Genomic DNA, 24,890 nt, shown 5'->3' on the forward strand with positions numbered 1-24,890 from the left:
ATCATCTGAATTGCCAGCTTCCACCAACCTTTTGCTGGCAAGAGATGCATTCAGAGGAGTTTTCCTTAGAGGGCAAAAGCTCTCTGGCCTCAGGACCCAGTCCTATGGGTCTCACGCAAACTTTGTTTCAATGAAGTCCGATGTGTGAGCAAATGCTGCTTTCCTCAGTTAAGGTAACATGGTGTAGTGAATAGAGGAGGGGATTTGAATAAACAAGAACTGGGTTTGGTTCTCATATCCATCTTGTGCCAGCTTGGGCATCTTGAGCAAGGTACCTAACTCCTAAGGAAGCTTCGCTCATCTGAAAAAAATGGGAATAATATTACTGGGATTTCCTAGAATTATTGTGATGATTCGAGATGATGCAAAGGAATTAGCACAATACTTTGCAGAGTATACGTTACCACAGTGGTTCTTAAAGGGTGGTCCTTGGCCCAGCAGCGCCAGCATCATCTGGGAACCTGTTGGAAATGTAAAGTCTATTAAATCAGAAGCTGGGATGGGGTGGAGTTGGTAGGAAATCGGTATTGGTAAGTCCTCCAGGTGATTCTGATGCATATGCACATTTGAGAATGACTGGTTTTGCACATGGTACATCATTATGATTGTTATTTTGTTAATGTTTTTATTAGTAATTGACTTATGGTACATATCATTATGGTTGTTATTTTATTAACATTTTTGTTAGCAATTGACTTATTCTTGAATTTTAGAATGTGAACTTAGCCAGAGGCCAAGGGTGCCCTTTGATGTTATTGTTGAAGATCAGCGTCTGGAGAAGAAAGCAGTATGGAGGAGGGTGGGGAGTGGATTAGGAGGGACAAACAGAACTTATCCACCTAGCATTCTTTGATTGGAGGCCCCAGAGTCTCTAGATTCCAGTATTCACCCTTTTAGCTCTTCAGTCATCTTACACATATTTATCAAGTGCCACCTGCATGCCAGACCCTATTCTAGACAGTGAGCAGGACACAAATGTTCAAAGAGCTCACATCTTTCCCTGAATGTGTGCATATATGGGTGCGTGGTTTGAGCATGTGCATGCAGGAGCATCTGTGCAGCCCTCCCCTTGTGCTTCTTTAAAGAGGTTTGCCCACATGAATGTCTACTCTCTGGGCTTCTTGAGTTTGTGTATTCCCATATTGTTTCACTCCATGTGAAACACTCCATGTTTCATTCCATGTTCTTTTCCCTTTGTTTTCTCTTTTGTGTATAGGTAAACCAATTTACTCTTTCTTTTGGCATCATTTTGAAATTTTTGAAGATCAATATGTCTCCTTACCATGCTGAGAAGGTTCTTTATGCCCCCTGGTTTTGTTGATGGAGCACAATCTCAGACTTCCCAAATGGAGTTCTGGATTCCGCCACATGAGAATATTTTTCTCATTTTTACCAAACCAGCTTTTTATTCCTCAGAACTGTAAGAAACTCTCTCCTACTAGGAGAATACTTGGCTCACTACATAATACTGTTTTTCCCCAGAGCATCAGAGGCCCCCAAAGGAACACAACCACTATTCCTCTTGTCATTAGCCAATAGTGTGCCAGGTTTCTGGCGGCAGAAGAAAAGAAATAGCTTGAGAACAGAGCCAGCTGCTCGGGGCTTTGTGTGGTTCTCCTGGGACTTTGGATTTTGAGCTTTGTAGCAGAGAAGATGGTCGTTTGAACCCAAGCAGACCTCAGGAGCAGTTCAAGTTCTGCCAGTAGTTGATTCTGTGGTCTTTCATTTCCTTGGTTGGAAAAAGGACCCCATTTGTACTGTAGACATTTATCCTGAACTTTCTAATAAGAGAATGCTTGGGAAAGCACAAAATAGATTACTTTTCAGGAAGGAGCTATTTGGTGTGACTTACCTTTAAAGTTCATTTTCAATAACATAAATCTCTTGACCATGATTTCCTTCCCTCCATGCCATGGCTGTCTTAGTTCACCTGGGTTGCTATGACAAATACTGCAAAATGGGTTTTCTTAGCCACACGAATTTTATTGTGTCAAGGTTTTGGATGTCAACAGTCCAAAAATCAAGGCATAGACAAGCTCATGCTTTCTCTTCAAAGTCTATGATGTTCTGGTAACTTGGTGGGGAGAGTCAAATGCTCTTAAAAGAGGTATTTGCAGCAGTTCCATCTCTGGAGATTTATCCTAAGGAATCATTCTACTTCTAAAAAGATATTTGTACAAAGATTTTCAGGTCAGCACTGCTTAGAATAGTAAGAAATTAGAAACAAACTAAATGCTCAACAATTGAGAATCCTCCAGGTAACTGATAACATCAGATGATAGAATATCATGTTACCTCTAACACAATATTTTAAAAGCACCTTGATTGGCTAAGGAAAATGTCTGTGATATCTAAGAGGCAGTTTTGGGCTGTGAGCCAGCCTGGATTCAGGCATCTTACTATATGGATTCAAATCCCAGCTCTACTGCTTTCTGGCTGTGCGAGCCTTAGGTAAATTGCTGAACATCCTCCGGACCTAGGTTTCACTGGATGTCAAATGGTCCATACCTCATAGAATGTTGTCCAGGATTAAATCTATATATATCCTTAATATATCATGTCAGCCTGTGATTCCATTAGCAGACTATACAAGTATCAGTTTTTCTACAGATGGCCTGGTCTTCACTGTTGCATCTTGTGATTTGGCATAGCGTGTGATTTAGGTGCTACTCCAGTCAGGTGCAGGCTGTTGGTGGCCATCTTATTGACATGACTATAGGAGCTGAGACTTAGGATGTTTGGCAAAGTCAAGGTCTGCCCTGTTGTGGTGAAGGGAGAATGCAAAGAGAGGCACTGAGTTGTACAGTGTGGATGATGCGTTTGCATGCACATGTTTTCAAGGAGCCCAGATACTCTAACATCTCCAACCAGAGACCAAGAAGGCCCTGTGTCCTTCCTCTCCCAATGTTTCAGAAGTTCAGTAAACTGCCTTGTTTTCCAAATAGGAGAAGGGCAGGCTTTGCAATTCAGGTGTGTTATGCCACCAGCAACATCCCCTGGGAATATTCTAAGGGCAAGGTCACTGAAGCACTTCCCCAGAACCCCCTTCACAGGTCCAAGCAGGGCAGAGGGGAGAGCAGAGGCTTCTTTGGAGGCACATCAACCTCAGAATGATCTGGCTCTGTCTTTCACTATCTAAGCTTGACTGGGACAAGTCACTTTACTTTTCTGAGCCTCAGCTTCTTTATCTGCAAAAGGGAATTCATGTCCTCTCTTTCAGAATTATTCCAGGGATGAACACGAAATCAGGTTTCTGTGGTCCCTGGCACCTGTTTGATGTCCCGTACCTGCTGTGCTTGTGGTGCCTACAGCCCCCTAACTCCCTTCAGCACTTTCTCCATCGGCATCTGTGTTTGACATTTGTAACACCAGCTTTTTTTTTTCTGGAAGCAGCGTGGTTGCTTGCCCCTTTCCAACAGCAGTTAGGATGGAATAGAAGAATATACTGAAGTTCTTGTCAAACACGTGATAGCTCTGAAAGTTTGCCCTCCAAGTGAGTTCTTGGAATGGCAAGATTGTGCATGAAATGAAAGGCAAAGCAATTTCATTTTATTACCAGTGTGGAGCAATGCAGGACAAGCCGTCCGATATCCCAGCTCGCTTGTGGCTTTGTTTATGGTGCTCAACATTCCTCTAGCAATAGAGTCCCAGTATCTTCCCTCAGATGCTAGGGAGGCTGCATTCAGGCTGGGCCCAGTGCTCTCATGGCCTTAACCTCTTCCTGCATGCAGAACTCTGGCATGCAGGTGGAGCAGATAGTGGTGGTGTCAGGGACAGGCTTGGATCCCCTTGTGCTAAGATGTTTGCTGAAAGACCAGCCAGGGTTGGTCTGTCTACCTGCTGTTTGTGTATGATCGCTTGGCTGTGCAACAAAGATTCACGAAATCATTTTGTCACATTGTCTGAAGCACATCACGCATCCCACCCTATTACCTAACAATCTTGACTGCCTTTTAGCGTATTGCATTTCGGATAGAATGCAACAATCATGACCTCATCATATTGTTTTCTGCTACTTCCATGATACATCTTCTGCATTTCTAAATAGTCTTTTGAATCACTACCTGTTATATAAATCCCTGTCACATTGATTAACCATCATTTATTAAATTATTTTTGCAATATTGCCTATTGAAATGGTTTCCATTTTTCCTTCATAGCTGCCTTGGGATTTGAAAATATTTAAATATTTTCCATAACTTTCATATGCATTTGAATTACTTCTTAGGCTAAATTCCCAGTTTTTGAGGGTGGAGGACAGGAGCACCTTTGCATGCTCAAGTGATATATTGTTGCATTACTTTCCAAAGGGTTGAATCATTCTCTGATGCCCATAGCCATGAATGAACATGCCCATTTTGCCACAACTTCATAAGCACTGGCTACTAACAATTTTAAAAAACACAGTGGAAACAGCAAAATTATATTTCTAGGCAATATTAACTTCCAAACCTCTATTTTCTTAGATGCTCTGCAAATGCTTCTAATAGCTCCTGTGGGGAAAACTGGGCTGGAATCCCAGATTCCTAAACCTAGTCCTAATGGGCTCTTTGGGGTCACTAGGAACTGAGAGTTGTGTTTCTGCACTTGTCTCAGGTATGGCACAAAGCCTTGGGCTTAGGAGAGGCTGTATCAATGGGCCTTAAATCTCTAGCAGCCATCCAAAGTCATTGAAACATGGTAAATGCATGATTGAAAAGTCAGAATTCACATGTTATTATCAGTGACCTGGCCACTTAAAGGTAATTTCACCCACCAAAGAGTGGAATACAGTATTTTTTTGTTTTGTCTTAATAGCAGAACACAATTTGTGGCATCACTTTTATCTTTTAAGCGTGATGAAATAAATGCCAACATTCTATTTGTAAAAGCCTCTCTTCTTAGTGTGCTTGCTGTCAGGTAATTGCCACCTGGGAAGTGGGGAAAGGACAGGATTGGGAGACAGCAGGAAGAGTGAGTGGGTATGAACAGGAAGTGGCAAAAATAGCGAACTCTAAAGATGTGTTGTGCACTTGGCTGAGGGACTCCAGTGCCCCTGCAGGAAGGGGGCTGGGTTCACTCTTACCCCCTGTGGGCACCGGCCAATTGTACAAGATGGAAAAGGGAGAAGACTGCTTGATTCCAGCCTGTGCGCTGTCTTCCCAAGAGAGTGACAAAAATCCCTTAACAGAAAGGAGCAATTAATATAAATAGGAAATGATAAATATCTCAATGTGAAGTTTCTCCAAATGGAGTTGAGGGCATGGAAAATGGGGAAAGTGGAGGGACAGAAATGCTGTCCTAAGGAATTAGCAAATAAATAATTGGTTGGGCCCATAGAGGAGGAGCTGAACTGAGATGTAGAGTGATCATAATGAGGTTAGGGGAATGGATATTCAAGGAAGGGAGGGGTGCTTGTGAAGGGAGAGAGGAAGGGAAGAGACAGGACATTCTTGGCTCTCCTGGAGAAGGGAGAGAGGAGATTCTTGGCTGTCCTGGAGGCACATGCTGGTTATTGGTGTCCACACCAATGGGGAAGCCAGGTCTCTGGCTAGGCATCACAGAAGTCTGGGTTCATACTTACTAAAGACTACATGGAAAACTGATTTTGATCCTGCAAGAAGAGGTACATCATAGAATTTGGGGAAGGAGTGGGGTTCATTGGGCAATTGGGGTATGTTCAATTGAATCATGCCCCCACAAAGACCTATTCAATTCCTAACTCCCTATCCTGCAGGTATAAACTCATTTGCAAATAGGGTATTTGAAGATCCTATCAAGATGAAGCCAAATAATGTCAGGAGGGGGCCTTAATTCATATAACTGGAGTCCTTATAGTCAAAGAAAATTTGGGCATGAAAGTGGTAACCAATGGAGGAGACAGAGACAGACCATGTGATGAAGGCAGAGACTGACTGCCAGCAAGTGGCCCCCAGAACACTACAGACTGTGGAGAAGGCATAGACCACTGACACCTTGTCTTTGGACATCTAGCCTCCAAATTGTGAGCCAATAAATTCCTACTGTTTAACCTAACCAATCATAGCAGCCCTGGAAAACTAAAACAGGGAGCAATCAGGGCTCTACATAAAGATGATCTAGCCATGCTGGGTGGGGGTATTTTGACTTCCCAAAACTGTCTTCAGAGAATTCCTGAGAGCCTGGTAAGACCTAGGGAGGCATCTCTGTCAAACAGGGCCTGCGACCTGAAGGATAGAGAAGGTATCCAAAGCTCAAGAAGGTTTTCCTGGAAACTGATGGACTTGTGAATCCCAGGGGAGGTTTTGGTGCTGTAGTTTACTTTGAAAGAGAGAGGGAAGAGGACCTTGGAAGCCCTGGGATGCTGAGAAGTGAGGAAGGGATATTGGGAAAGGAGAGTATCACATAAGGGTAGAGTCAGATGCATTTGCTTGGACATTAGCTCATCCAAGGCCAAGACAGAATATGCCTAGTCCTGTTCCAGCTCAAGCTTCCAATTTGGGCTACATCCCAAGATGTGGCAATCAGTTATTCCAGATCTTCTCTGCTACAACAATAGAGGGCGGGTTAAAGATCCAACCACATGCTTCCTCAGACATGCATGAGAAGCACAACCATAAAGTTATCTCCCACCCACTAATGAGGGCATTGAAAGCCTGAGGTCACCCAGGAGATGGAGGAGAACTTCTACTTCCCCCCTATCTTCTTAACTGCCTGTGTGCCTTCCTATTCAGAAGCTCAGGGGATTTGAGAAGGAGGAAACCACCAGCATCCCTTCGACAGGTTACCTGCCTTCATGCAGCTGTGCTCACCTGACATGAGTGCAAACTGAAGCCCTGAGAGCTTATGGCTTGAAGGAATCCCAGTGCCCTATTAGAGTCGCAAGGCCAAATTTCGACAGAGTCAGTTTCTACTTGATCTGAGTTAACTGTGTTTTTTTTTCTGGTTTCTTGAAACATCACTTGAAAGGGAGAAATGAACCTGATCTTAGTTCTTCCTTCAACATGACATGCCCTTTTGAAATCACACGAATAGCACTGCCGAATTGTCATGCTAGATCGCAAGCATGGATGTAAAATGCTCCAAAGTATGACTGAAGGCAAATATTAGGTCAGAAGGCAACATTTTGCTGAGTAACTATGTTGCTAAGACGTTGAAAATTAATGTCTTTTCATGAGAAAACTTGTTTGCCAGCAGGAAAAAACTTTCAAAGACTGTTATCTTCCCACGTGGAGGGAAAGAGATGTGTGTAATTTTGCAACCAGAGCCAGCGTCCTTTAGAGCCAGCGTCCTTTAGGACTTCTGAAATTGGATTGGCCAAGCAATGTGGCTTTGATTTAATATTTGGATTGCTCCCTGAGGTGATAGTCAATGGGTAACACAGGTGTGTATCATTTCTTATAAGGTGTTCCTTGGGCAAATTCTGTGAATGGCTTAGAGGAGCCTCTTTCAGCTGGTGCAGCCACCATTTGTCCACAAATCTTTGTGCTAGAGAACTTCCAATGAGACCATGAGCCATCTTGGGTCATGGACACATAGTATGCTCACTCTAGAATTAAAACTAGGCACTTTGCAGCAGTAAGAATGTTATATTTTGTTTAAAGTCAGCCAACTGACATTGTCTAATTTTCATCTCCTTCCACAAAGAAAAATGGACAACCTTCTCTCTGAGTGCCGAGTCCAAAGGACATTGGAATTGTGGCTCAGGATAAAATCAAGTGCCTGCTGTATGGGAATGACACAGCTGTAACCACAAGCAAATTCCCAATGGAATAATTCAAGTCACTGCACTGATGTGAAAAATGGGTGCAGAGATCTGCTCCTCTAGTGTGTGTGCGTGTATGGCTTTGTGTGTATGGTGTGTGTGTATCTACGTGGTGTGTGTGTGTGTGCCCACATGTGTGAGTACTGAAAGACAAGTGGCAGAAACTGGCCTGGCACCCATAAAAATCAGGACCCTACCTTTCATGGGTTCTTCCTTATACTAGTAGGCTATAGATGTGCACATGTTATGAAGTCACAGCCCCTTGGGGACACTGATGCTAGGACCTCACTTTCCCACATTCATTCTAAACAGGGCTCAGACAAGTTCTAAGTGGAAGTATTAAGTGGATAAAATGTATCACAGTGCTCTCTTCCTCTCCCCCTGTATTCCAAGGAAGATCCTCTCTCTCCCTTCCCTACTAACTCTCTCAAGCCTAGGTCGGACTTCCCCCTCTGTCAGAGGGTGAGTTGGTTAATCTGAGAAATAGGTCCAGGCTGCTGGGACCAGGAGGCCCGTCTTAGAGGCAACCTCCATCTCTTCTTTCCCACCTCTCCCTAGCAAGATGAGCCAACTAGAAACAGAGTCGCATCCTTCTATGTCTAACCCAAAATGGCATCAGCCAGTGAAATTGTTCCTAGGTCACAACATGAGAGGAGAATTTTGCCATGGCTGGCTGGGGGCCAGGAACACTATTTAGGGTGGATCACTCAAATGCCATCAAGATGCCCTATTATTTGATGCCAATACAGTGGGCTGGGCTTACCCAATCTCATGGCAACTTCGGTCTTCCAGGCAAAGAAGGGAAACTACGCCTTCCTGTGGGATGTGGCCGTGGTGGAGTATGCTGCCCTGACTGATGACGACTGCTCGGTGACTGTCATCGGCAACAGCGTCAGTAGTAAGGGCTATGGTGTCGCCCTGCAGCATGGCAGCCCCTACAGGGACCTCTTCTCCCAGAGGTAGGTACTGCCAGCCTGTCTTGGGCCATGGGTTGGAGAATAACCTGTTCTTAAGAGATGGGAGTCAACACTATCCCATTTGTTCATTCAGTTTTCCCAAGTACCTGCCAGGTACCAACTCACCCTCCCTCAACCCCCCCAGTAAGCCCTGTGCGAAGTGTGAAGTGCTGGAGTAAAAACAGAGGGTGTAGGGTATGTGATCCCCTTCTTCAAAAGCAACAAATGAAGGTGGAAACAATGGTGTGATTAAGCAGTTGCATCACAGAGAAGGAAGTAATAAAGCAAGGACTTTTGTGGTGTGCTTGGGGTGGGGAGAGAGGAAGTGGACAGAGGAAGGCATCTGGCCACCATGGGAAAACAAGGCAAGACTTCCAAGAGAAGGTGACCCTGAGTCCTGAAAGATGTGTAGGAGCTAGCCAGATATCTCCAATAACTTAAAATTCAAGAAATAATTAATAGGCTCTGGCAAGGGCCTACTAATTTGTTCTAAAGTTAAACGAATCTGCAAAGAGGGAATAGTCAGTGTGGAAACTTGAAAGAAAGTGGGGTCAGAGAAGCAGGATGCTTCTGCATTCATTTGCAAGTAGTCTGGTGGGTGTTGACTGTTGGGACTGGAGCTTCCTGGGTAGTGGAGATGACCTGTGCTAGGACAGGGAAGGACTTGGCTCTCCACTGTCACTCATCACCTGCCTCCTGTACACTGGACATTGGCAGATGCGCTGGCCTTAGCCAGCAAGGTTGGAAGCAAGGAACATAGGTAATCTCAAAAGCATTTTCCCAGTAGCCTGCCTGCCAACAGAGGTTTCTGGCTCCCCAAGAATGTCTAAGACCTGAGGATTCCACTTCCACAGGTCTGTGAGGTGGTATCTGTGGGGAGGGGTGGGGAGGGAGGTGAAGGTGTGAGACTCCAGGGTCCAGTGAGGGAGCCGGGAAAACTGATTTTGCACTGTTCCATCAAAACCTAACATGTTGGGGAGGTTTTGGGGTAGATGGTGGAGTACGGAGCTCCAGGACTCAGTTCTTCCACCTAAACAACCATTAAATAGGCAGGTACTGTCTGAAACAACTATTTTGAAACTCTGGAGGCCAGAAAAACACTGTAGAGCATACAGGAAAGAGTGGGAAGAAGAGGCAGGTAGCTAATGACAAAGAACAGTGAATTGCTCTCTCCATGTGGCAGCTGCCAGCACCCATCCCTCACTCTTGGCATCCGGTGCCATAGGGTCCAATCCCTGACAAGCTTGCTGGTGACAGCAAGGGACGTAAAATTATTCTTCCCCAAACAGGGGTTTGGATATGGCCTGCCAATCATGGCTTTATTTAGTGAATTTGAATGCTCTGTGGGCATCTATTGTTTCATCATCTGTCTTTTCATCCCACCAAAGGCATAGATGGCAGCAGCCATTGGTCCAGCCTGCCACTGACAGGGGTGGAGGCAGTGGAGATTTAAAGATGCAGGTCTTCCTCTGGGCTGTGGGAGACAGGTAGCTGAAAGGCTATTTTGCTGGGCAGGCCAGGAAAGCTCAGCTGTGTGGAGCTGTCAGAGAAGCTCTTGGTTCCCTTCTTGATCCTCTCCTCAGAGCAGTCTGGAGTCAGGCTGAGCCCACTTCGTGGTTCCCTGGCCCTGTTTTGGCTGGGAAAGATTAACTTGGAAAATTCCTCCCATAGGTCCTGCTCCTCCCAGCATTTTCCCTACAGGCAAAAAAAAGTTTGAGACAACAAAAGGAGTATGAAAACTATTCAGGCAGGGCAGGCCACGGTGGCTCAGCAGGCAGAATTTTGTCACCTGCCCAGCCAGAGACCTGGGTTTGATTCCCGGTGCCTGCCCATGCAGAAACAACAGAAACAACAACAACAACAAACTACAGAGGCAGGCAGTCTAGGACAAAGGCCTGCCAATGTCTAACACTCAGGAGAAGAAAACAGAAGGAATAGCCCAACTTTGGTAAACAAGACAATTCCGAAACAATTGACAAGCAAAATTCCAGGACAAGACAAAGGGAGTCTATCCAGAAAGATAGGGAAACACTGCACACTCCATTTGCCATAGGAAGATCTTCCTGATAGGAAAGCTGAAGCTCAAGAAAATCTCTGCCTTATCACCAACTGTTTTACAAAACCAAGAAACAGACATGTCAGGGAATAAATCCCGTAATTTAAAAATAGTAAAATGTATGCTGTGCAACAAAAGAGGACAAGACAAAGACACAGGGAATGATGGCCCATCCAAAGGAAGAGGATAAAAATCCAGAAAACACCAACAAAAAATGATGTTCAGTGGGAATATAGGCATACTGAACAAAGCTTTTAAATAAGTGATATTGCAAATGTTCCTTTTCATATGAAGGAAAATACAGAGACAGAACCGAAGGATATCAGGAAAACAGAGAATTAGCAATATGAGTGTCTAAGTAAAGAGATAGACATTTTTAAAAGAAACCAAACAGAACCACTAGAGTTGAAGACCACAGTAACTGAAACGAGAATGGCCCAGGAGGGTTGCAAGAGTACAGTGGTAATAGCAGACGAAAGAATCACTGAACTTGAAGACAAGACACTTGAAATGAGTCAAGCTGAGGATCAGAAAGAAAAAAAAAGAAGTATTTCAAGCAAAAATAACCTAAGACACCTCTGAGATACCACCTAGTACACCGATATACACATTAGGGGAGTCCCAGAAGGAGAAGAAAGAGAGAAAGAGGCAGAAAGAATAGGCAGAGAAATAATGATAGAGAACTTCCCAAAGTTAGCAAAATATGGGAATATGCACATCCAAGAAGCAAGAGAACATCAAATGGCATAAATATGAAGAAAACTACACTCCATTATATATTGATCACATTATCAAATGCAAAGGCCAAGGAGAGAGTTCTGAAAGCTGAAAGAGAAAAGCAACATGTTATGTACCAGAGGGTCCCAATTAGATTGAGTACTGATTTCTCATCAGAAACCATTGAGACAAGAAGGCAGTGGGTTGTAATACTTAAAGTGCTGAAAGAGAACAACTACCAGCCAAAAATTTTATATCTGGTACAACTCTCTTTCAAAAATGAGGGAAAGATTAAGACATACTCAGATAAACAAAAGCTAAGGGAGTTTATTACCGCTAGACTTTCCCTACAAGCAATGCTAAAGGAAGGTCTTCAGACCGAAAAGAAAGGACACTAGACGAAACATCATAAAGAAATAGAGACCTATAGTGAAGATTGCCATTTGGGTAATTTAAAATGCTAGTATTATTGTATTGTATTGTTTGGTATGTAATTCTGCTTTTTACTTCCTGCAGGTGCTAAAATGCAAATGCATAAAAGTGATAATAAATCTATGTTTTGGATATAGGTCCACGTATAGATTTTCACTTAAAGTCTACTTTATCCAATATTAGTATAGCAACTCCAGGTTCCCATTGTGCAGGGGCTCTGCAGTTCCTTGACCAAGTACACAGCACATCTTTATAGAAGTGGCAATAAGTACAAAAATGGTGGTGGGGGGGACAAAGAGGTATCGGGAAAGTACACATGCATGCTATTGAAATTAAGTTGATATCAAACCATATAGAATCGTTATATATTTAGGATGTTAAATTTTAATGCTATGGTAACCACAAGGAAAATAGATGAAAAATATATCCAAATAGAGATGAGAAGGCACTCAATATGGTACAACACAAAAAAGCAAATAAATATAAAAGTAGGTAATAACATAAGTGAGGGGCAAAAATGGCATAAGATTTACAAAGGCTAAATAGTAAAATGGCAAAAAAAAGTCTCATATTATCAGTAGTGACTTTAAATGTAAAGGGATTAATCTCTCCAGTCAAAAGGCAGAGATTGTCATAATGGACATAAAAGCATGACCCAACTATATGTCTCCTGCAAGAGATTCACTGTAAAGTAAAAAACTACAAGTAGGTTGAGGGTAGAAGGATGGAAAGAATATACACCATGCAAGCAGTAAGCGAAAGAGACCTGGGATGACTATACTAATATAGGATAAAATAGACTTTAAGTGAGAAACAGTTATGAGAGACAAAGATGGGCATAATATACTGATAAAGCAGACAGTTCAACAGGAAGATATAACAATTATAAATATGTGTGCCCTTAATAGCAGAGCCCCAAAATATGTGAAGCAAATACTGATGGATTTGAGGGGATTACATTAATAGTAGGGGGCTTTAATATACCACTCTCAATAATGATAGAACATCCAATCAGAAAATCAATAAGGAAGTACAGGACTTGAATGATGCACTAACCTAACTGACATATATATATGACATATATATATATATATATATATATATATATATATATATACCCAGCAAAAATAGAATATAAATTCTGATCTAGTGCACATGGATCATTCTCCAGGATAACCATGTGTTGGTCCCAATAAATTAAAAAATATTGAAATCATACAGTGTATATTCTACAACCACAATGATTGAAATTAGAAATTAATAACAAGGAAAAATGAAAAATTTACAAATATATCGAAACTAAACAACGTACTCTTAGATACCCAATGGGTTAAAGAGGAAATCAGATTTGAAATTAGGAAATATTTTGAGATGAATGAAAATGAAAATACAGCATACCAAAACTTATGAGATGCAGTAAAGGAAGTGCTGAGAGGGAAATTTAAAGCTCTTAAATGCTTACATTTAAAAAGGAGAAAAACTTCAAATCCATGACTTAACCTCAAACCTGGAAGAACTAGAAAAAGAAGAACAAACGGAACTCAAAATGATCAGTAGGGAGAAAATAACAAAGATTGGACTGGAGATAAATGAAATAGAGAAAAAAAATAGAGAATCAAAAAAACAAAAAATTAGTTATTTGAAAAGATTAATAAAATTGACAAACCTTTAGCTGGACTGACAAAGGAAACAAGAGAGAAGATACAGGTAATGAAAATTAGAAATAAAAAGGAGAACATTACTACTGACCCTGTTGAAATACAAAAGAACTATAGGAGGATACTATGAACAACTATATGCCAATAAGTCAGATAACCTAGATGAAATGGAATTAGAAACACACAAACTACCTACACTGAGTCAAAAAGAAGTAGAAGATCTCAATGAACCTATTACTACTGAAGAGTTTGATTCAGTAATAGAAAACCTTTGAACAAATAGAAACCCAGGACCAGATGGCTTCACAGGTGAATTCTACCAAACATGCCGAGAAAACTTAACTCCAATTCTTCTCAAACTCTTCCAGATTATTGAAGAGGGGGATCACTCCCTAACTTATTCTATGATGCCAACATCATCCTCATATCAAATCCAGATAAAGACACTATAGCAAAAGAAAAAAAAAGACAAATATCTCTTATGACTCTAAAGGCAAAACTTTCAACAAAAAATTAGCAAACCAGACCCAACAGCACAATGATTAGTGAGATTTATCCCTGGTATGTAAGGCTGTTACAACATAAGAATACCAATTAATGTAATGCACCACATTGATGGAATGAAGGGGAAAAAAACATGATCATCAGAATTGATGCAGAAAAGACATTTGACAAAAATCAAACATCTTTTCTTGATAAAACACTTAGAACAGTAGGAATAGAAGGAATCTTCCTCAACATGATATAAGGCATATATGAAAAACCCATAGCTAACATCATCCTTAGTGGTGAAAGACTGAAAACATTCCTCTGAGATCAGAAACAAAACAAGGATGCCCTCTGTCACCACTGTTATTCAGCATTGTACTGGAAGTTCTTGCCATAGCTGTTAGGGAAGAGAGAGAAATAAAAGGCATCCCAATCACAAAGTGAAAAATAAAATTTTCCCTATTTTCAGATGATATGATCCTAAATACAGGAAAATCCATAACAGAGCTCTTAGAGCTAATAAATGAATTCAGCAAAGTGGCAGAGTACAAGATCAACGTTAAAAAATCAGTAGTGTTTCTATACACAAGCAACGAACAATTGAAAGAAGAAATCCAGAAAAAAATTCTATTTACAATAGCAACTAAAAGAATCAAACAGCTAGGAATAAATCTAATAAAGGATGCAAAGGACATACAAAGGAAACTAGAAAATATTGCTAAAATAAATTAAAGAAAACCTAAATAAATGGAAGGACATTCTGTGTTTATGGATTGGAAGACTAAATATCATTAAGATGTCAATGCTACCCAAAGCAATTTATAGAATCAGTGCAATTCTGCAAGTGCCAGAATATGATATACCAGAAATAGAATGGCTTTTAAAAAGGGGGATTTATTAAGTTGCAAGTTTACTTGTTCTAAGGCTGTGAAAATGTCCAAATTAAAGCAAGACTATAGAAATGTTCAATCTAAGGTATCCAGGGAAAGATGCTTTGGTTCAAGAAGGCTGATGGTGTTCAAGGTTTCTCTCTCAACTGGAAAGGCATGTGGGAAGCATGGTGACATCTGCTAGCTTTTTCTCCAGGCCTCTTGTTTCATGAAGGCCCCCCATGGGCATTTTCCCTCTTCATCTCCAAAGGTCTCTAGCTATGTGGGCTCTAACTTTTTCCAAAATCGTTCCCTCTTAAAGGGCTCTAGTAAACAAACCCCACCTTGAATGGGTGGAGACCCATCCCCATGGAAACCATCTAATCAAAAGTTACCACCACAATTGGGTGGGTCACATCTCCATGGATAATCAAAAAGCTCCCACCCAGTAATATTGAGTGAGGATTAAAGGACATGGTTTTTCTGGGGTACACAACAGATTCAAACCAGCACAAAATCTCAATCAGATTTCCAACAGCCTTCTTTGCAGAAATAGAAAAGTCAATCATCAAATTTATATGAAGGGTAAGGGACCCCAAATAGCTAACACCATCTTGAAAAAGGATAATGAGATTGGAAGACTCCCTTCCTGATCTGAAATCCACAGTAAGAAAAACAGCCTGATTCTGGTATAAGGACAGACATATAGAAAAGTGAAACAGACTTGAGCTCAGAAATAAACCTTCACATTTGGGGCAACTGGTTCTTGACAAGTTGGCAAAGACTTCTCCATTGAGAAAGAGTTGTCTCCTCAACAAATGGTGCTGGGAAAGCTGGACCAACAGTACAGAAAAAAAAGAAGACCCCTTCTTCACACCATACACAAAAGTCAATTCAAAATGGATCAAAGACCTTCATGTAAGAACTAGAACTGTTCAATTCCTGTCTGAAAATGTAGGGAAGTATCTTCAGGACTTTGTGTTAGGAAATGTTTTTTCCTATGACGTTACACTGAAAACACAAGCAACAAAAGAATAGAGAAATGGGACCTCCTCAAAATGAAAATCTTTTGTATCCCAGAGGAAGTTATGCAAGTGAAACAACAGCCTACACAATGGGACAAAATATTCGGGAACCACATATCTGATAAAGGATTACTATCCAGTATAAATAAATCCTTCAACTTAACAACAAAAAGACAAACAACCCAATTTAATAATGGGTAAAAAACTTGAACAGATTTCTCTCCAAAGAAGATATACAAATGGCCAGAAAGCACAGGAAAAGATGCTCAACATCATTAGTCATCAGGGAAATGCAAATCAAAACCACAATGAGATATCGTTTCATACCCATTAGAATGGCTGCTGTTAAAAACCAGAAAATAAAAAGTTTTCGAGGAGATACAGAGAAGAAAGAACACTCATTCATTGCTGCTGGTAATGTAAAATGATGGAGCCACTATGGCAGACACTTGGGTGATTCCTCAGAAAGCTAAGTATAGAAATACCATATGACCCAGCAATCCTACTACCAGGAACATACCCAAGAGAATTGGAAGCAAGGACTAAAACAAATATTTTCATTCTGGCATTCATAACAGCATTATTCATAATTGCCAACAGAAGGAACCCAAGTGTCCATCACCTGAAGAATAGATGAGTAAAATGTGGTTTATCCATACAATTCGGCTGGAAAAAGGAATGAAGTCCTCATCATAACAACACGGATGAACCTTGAAGACATTATGTTGAGTGAAATAAGGCAGACAGAAAAGGACAGATATTGTATGATCTCACTGATTTGAAACAATAAAAATAAGCAAACTCAGAGTCAGAATTTAGAATATATGTTAACCAAGGGATGGGGTAGGGATAGGGAATGGGAAGTTAAGACTTCAAATATACAGGGTTCCTGTTTGGAATGATGGAAACGTGTTGGTAATGTATGGTGACGTTGGTAGCATTATGCTGTGAATGCAGTTAACAGCGCTGAAATATGTATCTGAATGTGATTAAGGGGGAAATGTTAGATTGCTATATGTGGTAGCAGAATAATTTTTAAAAATCCATGCAACTATGCTACACAATGAACCCTAAGTTAAACTATGGACTTGAATTAATAGTACAACTGTAATAATATACTGTCATTAATTGGAATAAATGTTCCACACCAGTGCAGGGGTTGGGGGTAGAGTGGTGTATGGGGATCCTGTATTTTATGCATAATTGTTCTATAAGCCCACAATTTCTCTAATAAGGAAAAAAAAAGGAAAAAAATCCAATATGTGGCAGAAGTATCCAACCCAACAGATTTCATAGTGGCCAGGCTTAGGGGGAGCCCCCAGCTGCCTGATTAACATGTGAATATCAGCACTGTGGATCATTTATTTGGAGTCCTTAGAGAGCGTTCATTTAACATCCCAAAGCTCAGAGAGGTCACTCAGCAAAATCATGTCTATCTCCTGACCCTGAGATGTGCTTATATTGCTGTTGGATTTCCAGCAGCATGTATGGGGATCCTTCTCTTATATGTCCAGATGCGGCTGTTCTGAACGTGAGCCCCTGAACCAAAACCCCGTCAGGGAAAAGTCCAGTAAGAGGGACTGTGACCTGTCTTTTCCAGGACTTCTTTGCCAAACTGGGGAAAGGGATAAAACCAATTAAGTTAAAGGAGGCTTTTGGATTCGCTCTACAATTTAGTGAACTCCACATTCCGCGCCTCCCTTTGCTCTCTGGAGCAGAGAGCGATGGTCAGAGAGAAGGAGGAGGAGTGATTTATTAATCGCTCAGATTAAAGGCATGTAGAAAGAATGGCTTCTCCCCAGGATTTAAAAGGCATTGATGTTTGAGGTTTACCCTCGTTGGTTTACAGAGAGGAAAGGCTGTAGGCGATTCTACAACCCATCCACTTGTGAGCATCTCTCTCAGACAGATGATGAGGTTGCTGGTGGGGCCAAAGCGGCAGCAGCACCAAGACAGCTAACGTACCCCAAGTTGGTATGCACAGGAGCACATAGTTCTGGCAAGGGAAGATTAGAACCGGAGAGGGGGATGTGGGGTCCCAGAGAGGCCAACTTGCCTTGAACAGCCATACATTCAAAATTTCTCCCAGTGCAGGCACCACACAGGCTGTTCTCCTACTCCTCGGTGGTCACCCTGAACATCAGTGGCCAACTTGCGGTCCTTGTCATTCCAATAAGGAGTAATGCACTATGGTGTGATCTCAGCAAAAGACTGTTCAAGCAGAAGCCCTGTTCTGGACTGTAAACCACTGTCTCCGGGAACTGCCCTCTTCCCATAGTATTGCCATCTGCCTCCATGGCACAGTCCCTCCTGGACCCGGAGCATCCATCTTCCCAGCACACAGGTGTCTACTTTAGGGGGGGACACTTCGACCTAAGGTTGCCACCCCCTGCTGCCAGTGTGTCTTCAAAGGCTCCGTTTTAAGGTGCTTACAGGGCTGTGGGCTGTTCACAACTAGGTCGTACCACAGAGGAGTGAGCGGGCATCTAGGAAGCAATGCCACTTGCATGGGCACAAAAGCATTCCCAGGTGAAATAGCAGACCCCAGGTTTATCTGGAACTTCAATAACCTCCTTTCTCTTCATCCTGGGAACTAAGGTATTTTCTTGAATATGGACACTCCCTTACTTTGGCAAAGGACAGATTTATCTGCTATTGTGTGTGTGTGTGTGTGTGTGTGTGTGTGTGTGTGTGTGTGTGTTTGTATGTGTTTGTGTGTGTGGTGGAGTTAAGTACTGGAACAAGTTTGCAGACCGAGGTGTTCAATAAGCGGTTAGCATAACCATAAGTGGGCATTCAATGAATGGTTAGCAACTTAATAGCCATTTTTGAGCACTTACTGTATAGCCAGCTCCACAACTATTGACTAAGGGAGAGCATCTACAATTACATCTGTCTGGAAAATAGAACAATTGGCTTCAAGAATTGGCCGTTATCTCCTCGGCTTACTCATAGGCAGGAGTATAGAGTATTATGGTGTGCATTGGGTCAGCCTCATTCCAGGCGTTCTTCTGTGCCTGTAATTTGTTACATCATTCTTCTGTTGCTTCCATATTTAAATTTCCTTTTGTGTTCATTGAAAAAAATTATTCTGCATTTACCTTAAATCCTTTCTGGAATGATACTGGACATAAAAATACATCTGCTTATAAGGAGCAAGAAGTATAAGCATAATTCAGCAGCTTCCCTGATGCTGCACAGTGAGTGAGTGGAGGCCTCTGCATTCTGACCCCACAGCCCCGCTTTAGCCAGTGGCTTGCTGTCCCCAAGGACAGAGCCTCACCTCTGAGAACGAGGCTGCTTGCACTTAGCAGCCAGGCATTCTGGAAAGAGCATCATCCCCTGGGTCGGAATGACCCAGCTTTGAAGAGCAGCTTTGCCACCTCCTAATTGCAACCATGACCAACCCATCAGGGTTTCAATACATAAAATAGTTATAATAATAAGACCTATTTTTCAGGCTTTGCCAATGATTAAAGCAACATAAGAGGACAGTCCCTCAATAAGAGGTAGCTCTCTGGCTAGTACTGGCCAGACATGGCTGCCTTTACCTGGTCAATACAGTCATTGGAGTTGACCAAATGTGTACCCATTAACCAGCTTTAATTGAGCTCTTATCCCTTGCCAGATCTTGAGCTGAATGAGCTGCCTGTATTCTCTCTTTTCATTTTTTCACGATAATCCTGTGAAGTAGGTGTATTTATTGTACTCTCAGATTTTCATCATGAGACATCTAAAGCTGAGATTTTTTCATAATTGGCTTGAGGCCCCATGACTCCTGTAAGGGTAAATCTGGGTTTGTTGCAGAGTCTATGCTGCTTACCACAACTTCGACTCTGTGTGTATCAGCCAGCCATGCCAGTAGAGGCCTGGTTAACAGCCGCGGTGGAGGTGGTCACCACTGGTCAGTGGCCACCCAGCCAGGCCACATCCCTGACATGTCTTGTGCCATGCAAGGCAGTGCAACACCAGAGCTGCCCTGCCATTAATGCACCTGTGCCTGACCCACAACCACCCAGATGCATGTGCCAGTCATGCCGTGGTCTCTCGTTAGCTGGGTTCTGATCTGTATCCTGGGCATCTTAACAGAGATGCCCTTGTGCAATCTTCACTAATCTCATCTAGATTGATTTCATTATTCAGTCAATCTATTCAGACTTGCTTGGATGCAGCAAACATAAAGCCTGTCAAAGAATGTGTTTCCTGATAGATCTACCCATCTCAAAGAGATCATCAACCCATCTCAAAGGGATCATCAGCCCATGGCCTAATGAGGAGGAAGCCAAGGTTTTGAGAGGGCAAAGGTCTTGTCCACAGACACGGAGCAGAGGCCTGGCACTTTCAAAGCCTGCTCTTTGTTTCTCCCAGCCAGCAAAGGGCTCCAAAGGATGGTCCTCTGGTCACCTGCACTAGATCTCTTATCACAGCTTCTATCTTTACATGTTGCTTTAATGTCTGTGCATACATCTCTATAAGGTCAGCCCACCAGTGTTGGGCATAATTCTTGTCACAGTGCTGGGGCTCTGCACATCGAATGCATGAATAGATGTTTTGCTGAATCCTAGTGAGAGGGACTTTGATTATAGCAATATAAGTCAACAGAGTTATATAAGTTGGAAAGAAAGGGTTGTTTTTGGTAAGCAAAGGCATCCTACCTACACAATCCTCAAGTTTGCTTCAGGGCTAGACCAAAATGGCTGAGTTAAGGTTAGAATGGGCCCCTGCCTGTTAATTGCCCAGGATGCAGAAGCATTCCCAAGACTTGGAATGGGGCTGTGCAAGTAGGGACTTGGTGGCTGAGATAAACATATGAGCTACCAGGCTTGGCCCAGAATCCATGTGAAGGGCCTTAGGTACTTTGCTGTCAATTTTGGATCTTGGCCATGGCAATGGGCCAGAGTGGGAGAGGACATAGAGGTTTTGGAGAGATAAGTGACACAACTCAATTTGTGATCTTGGGAGAACACTGTGCCTGCAAGGAGGAGAATGAACTGGATAGGGAGAAGCTGGAAGTCAGAGAGCTGCTATGATGGTTCAAAATTTTCTGTGTTGGGGCATGCTCTTGTGAAGGGGCCGGCACCCACTACCACCCACCCATCAGCAGATGAGGCAGTGGCTGTGGTTGACCTGGATTGTGTCTTGCAGGATTCTGGAGCTGCAGGACACTGGGGACCTGGATGTGCTCAAGCAGAAGTGGTGGCCACACACGGGCCGCTGTGACCTTGCCAGCCACGCCAGCGCCCAGGCTGACGGCAAATCCCTCAAACTGCACAGCTTTGCTGGGGTCTTCTGCATCCTGGCCATCGGCCTCCTCCTTGCCTGCCTGGTGGCCGCCCTGGAGTTGTGGTGGAACAGCAACCAGTGCCATCAGGAGACCCCCAAAGAGGTCTGTGATATGGGTCCCACAGATCCCTCCAGCAGCCCAGACACAGGAGAGTCTCATGGGGTCATTCTGTGGGGAGTTCTTTTACAGTCAGTATATGCCATAGCCATGTTGTGCAGAGACAGAAGCCATGCTTTATATTGGGGGTTGGTGGTTGTGTTTCATTTTGTTTTTAAAGCAAGAGAACAAACATAAGGTGACGTTTTCATGCTTGAACAAAATGCCGCAGCACCAGCCCTGGCCATTAAAGTCCTGTATTTATCTATAGAGCAGGTACAGCGTGGGCAGCACCAGAGGGCCCCTACCCACCCTGCCCCGCCATATGCCTCCACCCTGACCTGGAGAGACTAGCTGTAGGGTAAGAGAGGAGACCACACTCCTCCTGGTTCTCTTTGGCTTTTCATAGTTGGCTGCTCCCCCAGCACATGGGGGGAAGGGAGATCCCTGGCTCCCTCCCCATCATCCCATCCTCCTTCTCTCCCTCCTCCCTTGCAGGGTCTTACCTGTCATCCCTCTAGGGCCACCCAGGGTAGAAATCATTGTAGCTTTCTCCAAATTCCAGGTTCTGGGCCCACTTTCCTTCTTACAAGCTGCTTCTGCCCCTTAACACCTCCTTCTCAATAGGTGTTCTTTCTTTTCTTTTTGAAACACAACCTTTGCCAAGGTCCCTAGAGACAGTTCCTCTAAGGGACCTGGCAAGGAATGTATGTCATCTGGCAATGACATGCTGTCAGCAGAAACGTACAGATAGATATCTGTAGCACCAGCCCCGCTACTCCATCGTGCAGCTGTCCCTGCTTGCCCCGTACACCTCAAATATTCCAAGAATTGCCTCTCCACTCAGAGTTTCTGTTGGTGCAAACTGATGGAAATCTCAAACAAGGAGCCATAAAGCAACTAGTATCAAATCCAAAGATAACTCTAAGGTTCCTAAAAGGGAACATTGCCTTGGCTGCCATCTCTGTAGCCTGGTATGGCCTGCCACTCCTGTGTGCATTGAATACAATCAAGTTCATGGTAGAGGGTGGGGATCAACCCCAAAGACCCCTGATAAAGTATCCATTCGTACCAAGAAGTGAGCACTCTGTCAACACAATTGCTTTGCAATGGGAGCAGGGTGCTGCTTGACTTAGCATATCTGAAATGTTCTAAGGCCTTCTGTTTTCCTTTTCTGCCTACTGTACAATTATTTTTTGTTTTTTGTTTTTTTTTTGGCATGGGTAGGCTCTGGGAATTGAACCCAGGTCTCTGGCATGGCAGGTGAGAATTTGCTTACTGTATAATTTTATGTAAGAACATGTAAATCCTAGGTCTCCCACAGCCTCAGCAGTTCTCCTATCACTCCTGGACCATAGGAGGGAAGAAAGGAAGAGATTTGCAGAAGCCCACCTGAAAAAAGGGTTAGCGGGTACATCCGAAGCTTCTTTTGCTACTGGAAAATTTTGTATGAAGAAATGTAGGGACAGTGAATTCTTCTGGCCAGTCTGCTCACTCATGTCAGCCCCTCTGTCCGTGCCAGAGAAGGTACCTCCCCATCTTCTTATCACCATGGTCCATATGCAAAAACGCATCTGTAGATAGCCAGGACATGCTGGCCCTGGTGCCATGCACAGAAGGACCTGAAATACACCCTAACTGACCCTCATCACGTCCATTGTCCATGTCCCTGTTTCTTTGTTGTTTTTTTTTCTCTAAACCTGTAGCCTATTTTCCTCTATGCAGTTATCACTGAATAAGGGGAACAGGGGGGCATCTCCAGGTAGGCAAGCATTGCTCTGCCGTGGAGGCATAGTCATGGACTAGTAGGGGTAGGGTAGAAGCCCAGGGGACACAGATTCAGGCTGCTGAGTGCTGGCTCCAGGGAGAGTTCGTTTTTCTTCTGGATTAGGAGTCCATGTCCCTTTCCATTACATCCCGTCCTGGCCCCTAGTTTAGTGATAGACCAAACAAACCTCAAATGCCCAGGGCATGTGATGATGTGTATGTGTGTGTGTAGTATCCCAGCTGTTGAAACAAATCCCATAGATGAATTGATTTAAACAATGGGAATTTATAGGCTCATGGTTTTGCAGCTAAAAGTGCAAATTGAGATGTCAGCAAGGTGATGCTTTCTCCCAGAAGACTGTGATGTTCTGGGACTGGCTTTTCTATGACAATGCATGGTAATCTTGTTTCTCTTCTGGGTTCTGTTGACCTTCAGCTTCTGCTCCCCCACATGGCTTTGTCTTCAAAAAGCCTCCAGTGATAGGATTAAGGCCGGCCCAGCTTCAGTTGGTCCGCTACACCTCAACTAAAAATAACATCTTCAAGAGATCCTATATAAGTGGGTTCTGGAACTGATGAAAATTAAGAACGCTTTGTTTTGTTATTTCTCAGGGTACATAATTGAACCTCTTATTCCCAGCTAAGGGGTTTGAACCTCATTGGGTAGGGGATGGGAACCAGGAAATGGCTCAGAGAGACAGGTTTTTAAAGTCTATCGAGCACATCTTTAAAAAGCAGATCTTTACAACCTTTGAAAAAAAATGACAGCATTTAGTCCAGAACTACTTTGTGTTACTGGTGCCCATGTTTTGTGGAGCAGCATTTGCAATTGCAATTAGGTGAGTGTGTTTGGGGACATTGGCCTTATTTCTTAAAGGTTGGAGACCTGTCTTTGGGTGGAGCCCTAGTCATCTTTAAGGGCTCAAGCTGGGGCATCTTCAGAGTTTAGACACCTCCTTGAGGAAGAGTAGTAAACATGTTCAACCTCTTAACAGTCATGTGGATTTGAGTTCATATTTTTTCTAAGGAACCAGATGATTATGTAGTTACTCAATGCAGGTGAATGCTTTAAGCTCCACAGATGCAGTAGAGAGCTACCTGCTAGATTTATGGGGGAAGTGGAACCAGTGCTCCGAGAATAAAATATTCATGAAATAAAGATGAGAGCTGCACAAATGGGAGATGACATGAGAAGTGAGAGATGATTCATCCATCACAGGGCTGGTAGCTTGGCATTCTTGTTGCTTTTTGCCTTGCCTGCCTCCCCCAGCTCCCTACCCTGCCTGGTCCCTACTTCCACTCCAGATAAGACCTTAACAGGGTGGCCTGGAAACAGAGCACAAAGTAGCTATCAGGCCTTTCTTTTCTGGCCAATGGGCTGGTTTCTGTCTGCATGCCTCCCACAGCAAACTCCTGCTTTCTCTGGAAGCTTCAATCACAGGAGCACTTCCTTTGTTCCACGCCCTTCCCAGCCTCACTCTTCTGTTGCTTTTCTTCAATGTCATATGGATATTTTCCCTTCTACAGCTTTTCCCTCTTCATTTGTGCCAATCTCACAGTGTTGCCATGATGGTTTAATGAAAGAGGTATGAAAAGGGCTTAAGGAAGTACGTGGCCCATGGTACATGCTTGGTGAATGGTGGCCAAGATGTTACTCATTCCCTAGGACTTTGTGATGAGCAGGTAAGAAATGTGAGGAAGGGAGACCAAAGCTTAGGCCACCTTCCCTATGCTGGACAAATGTCTTGTTTTCCTTGACTCTTCTCAACATCACTCAAGGAAGGAATTTTTACCTCTGGAGAAATGAGACCCAGAAGT

At 43.1% G+C, this 24,890-nt stretch overlaps 1 protein-coding gene across 2 annotated transcripts in view; it reads left to right on the forward strand.

Annotated features, from left to right (window-relative positions):
* The window catches only part of GRID1 (glutamate ionotropic receptor delta type subunit 1), a 729,341-nt gene that overhangs the window by 699,758 nt on the left and 4,693 nt on the right, over positions 1–24,890 (forward strand). For both annotated transcript variants that reach the window (XM_077124708.1, XM_077124709.1), the window contains 2 exons: positions 8,516–8,682; positions 21,071–21,311. In XM_077124708.1, coding sequence (XP_076980823.1) covers positions 8,516–8,682; positions 21,071–21,311 — 408 coding nt within the window. The remainder of the gene's footprint in view (positions 1–8,515; positions 8,683–21,070; positions 21,312–24,890) is intronic.

This window comes from Tamandua tetradactyla, chromosome 13 (assembly GCF_023851605.1).
Source record: "Tamandua tetradactyla isolate mTamTet1 chromosome 13, mTamTet1.pri, whole genome shotgun sequence".
Classification (NCBI taxonomy): Eukaryota; Metazoa; Chordata; class Mammalia; order Pilosa; family Myrmecophagidae; genus Tamandua; species Tamandua tetradactyla.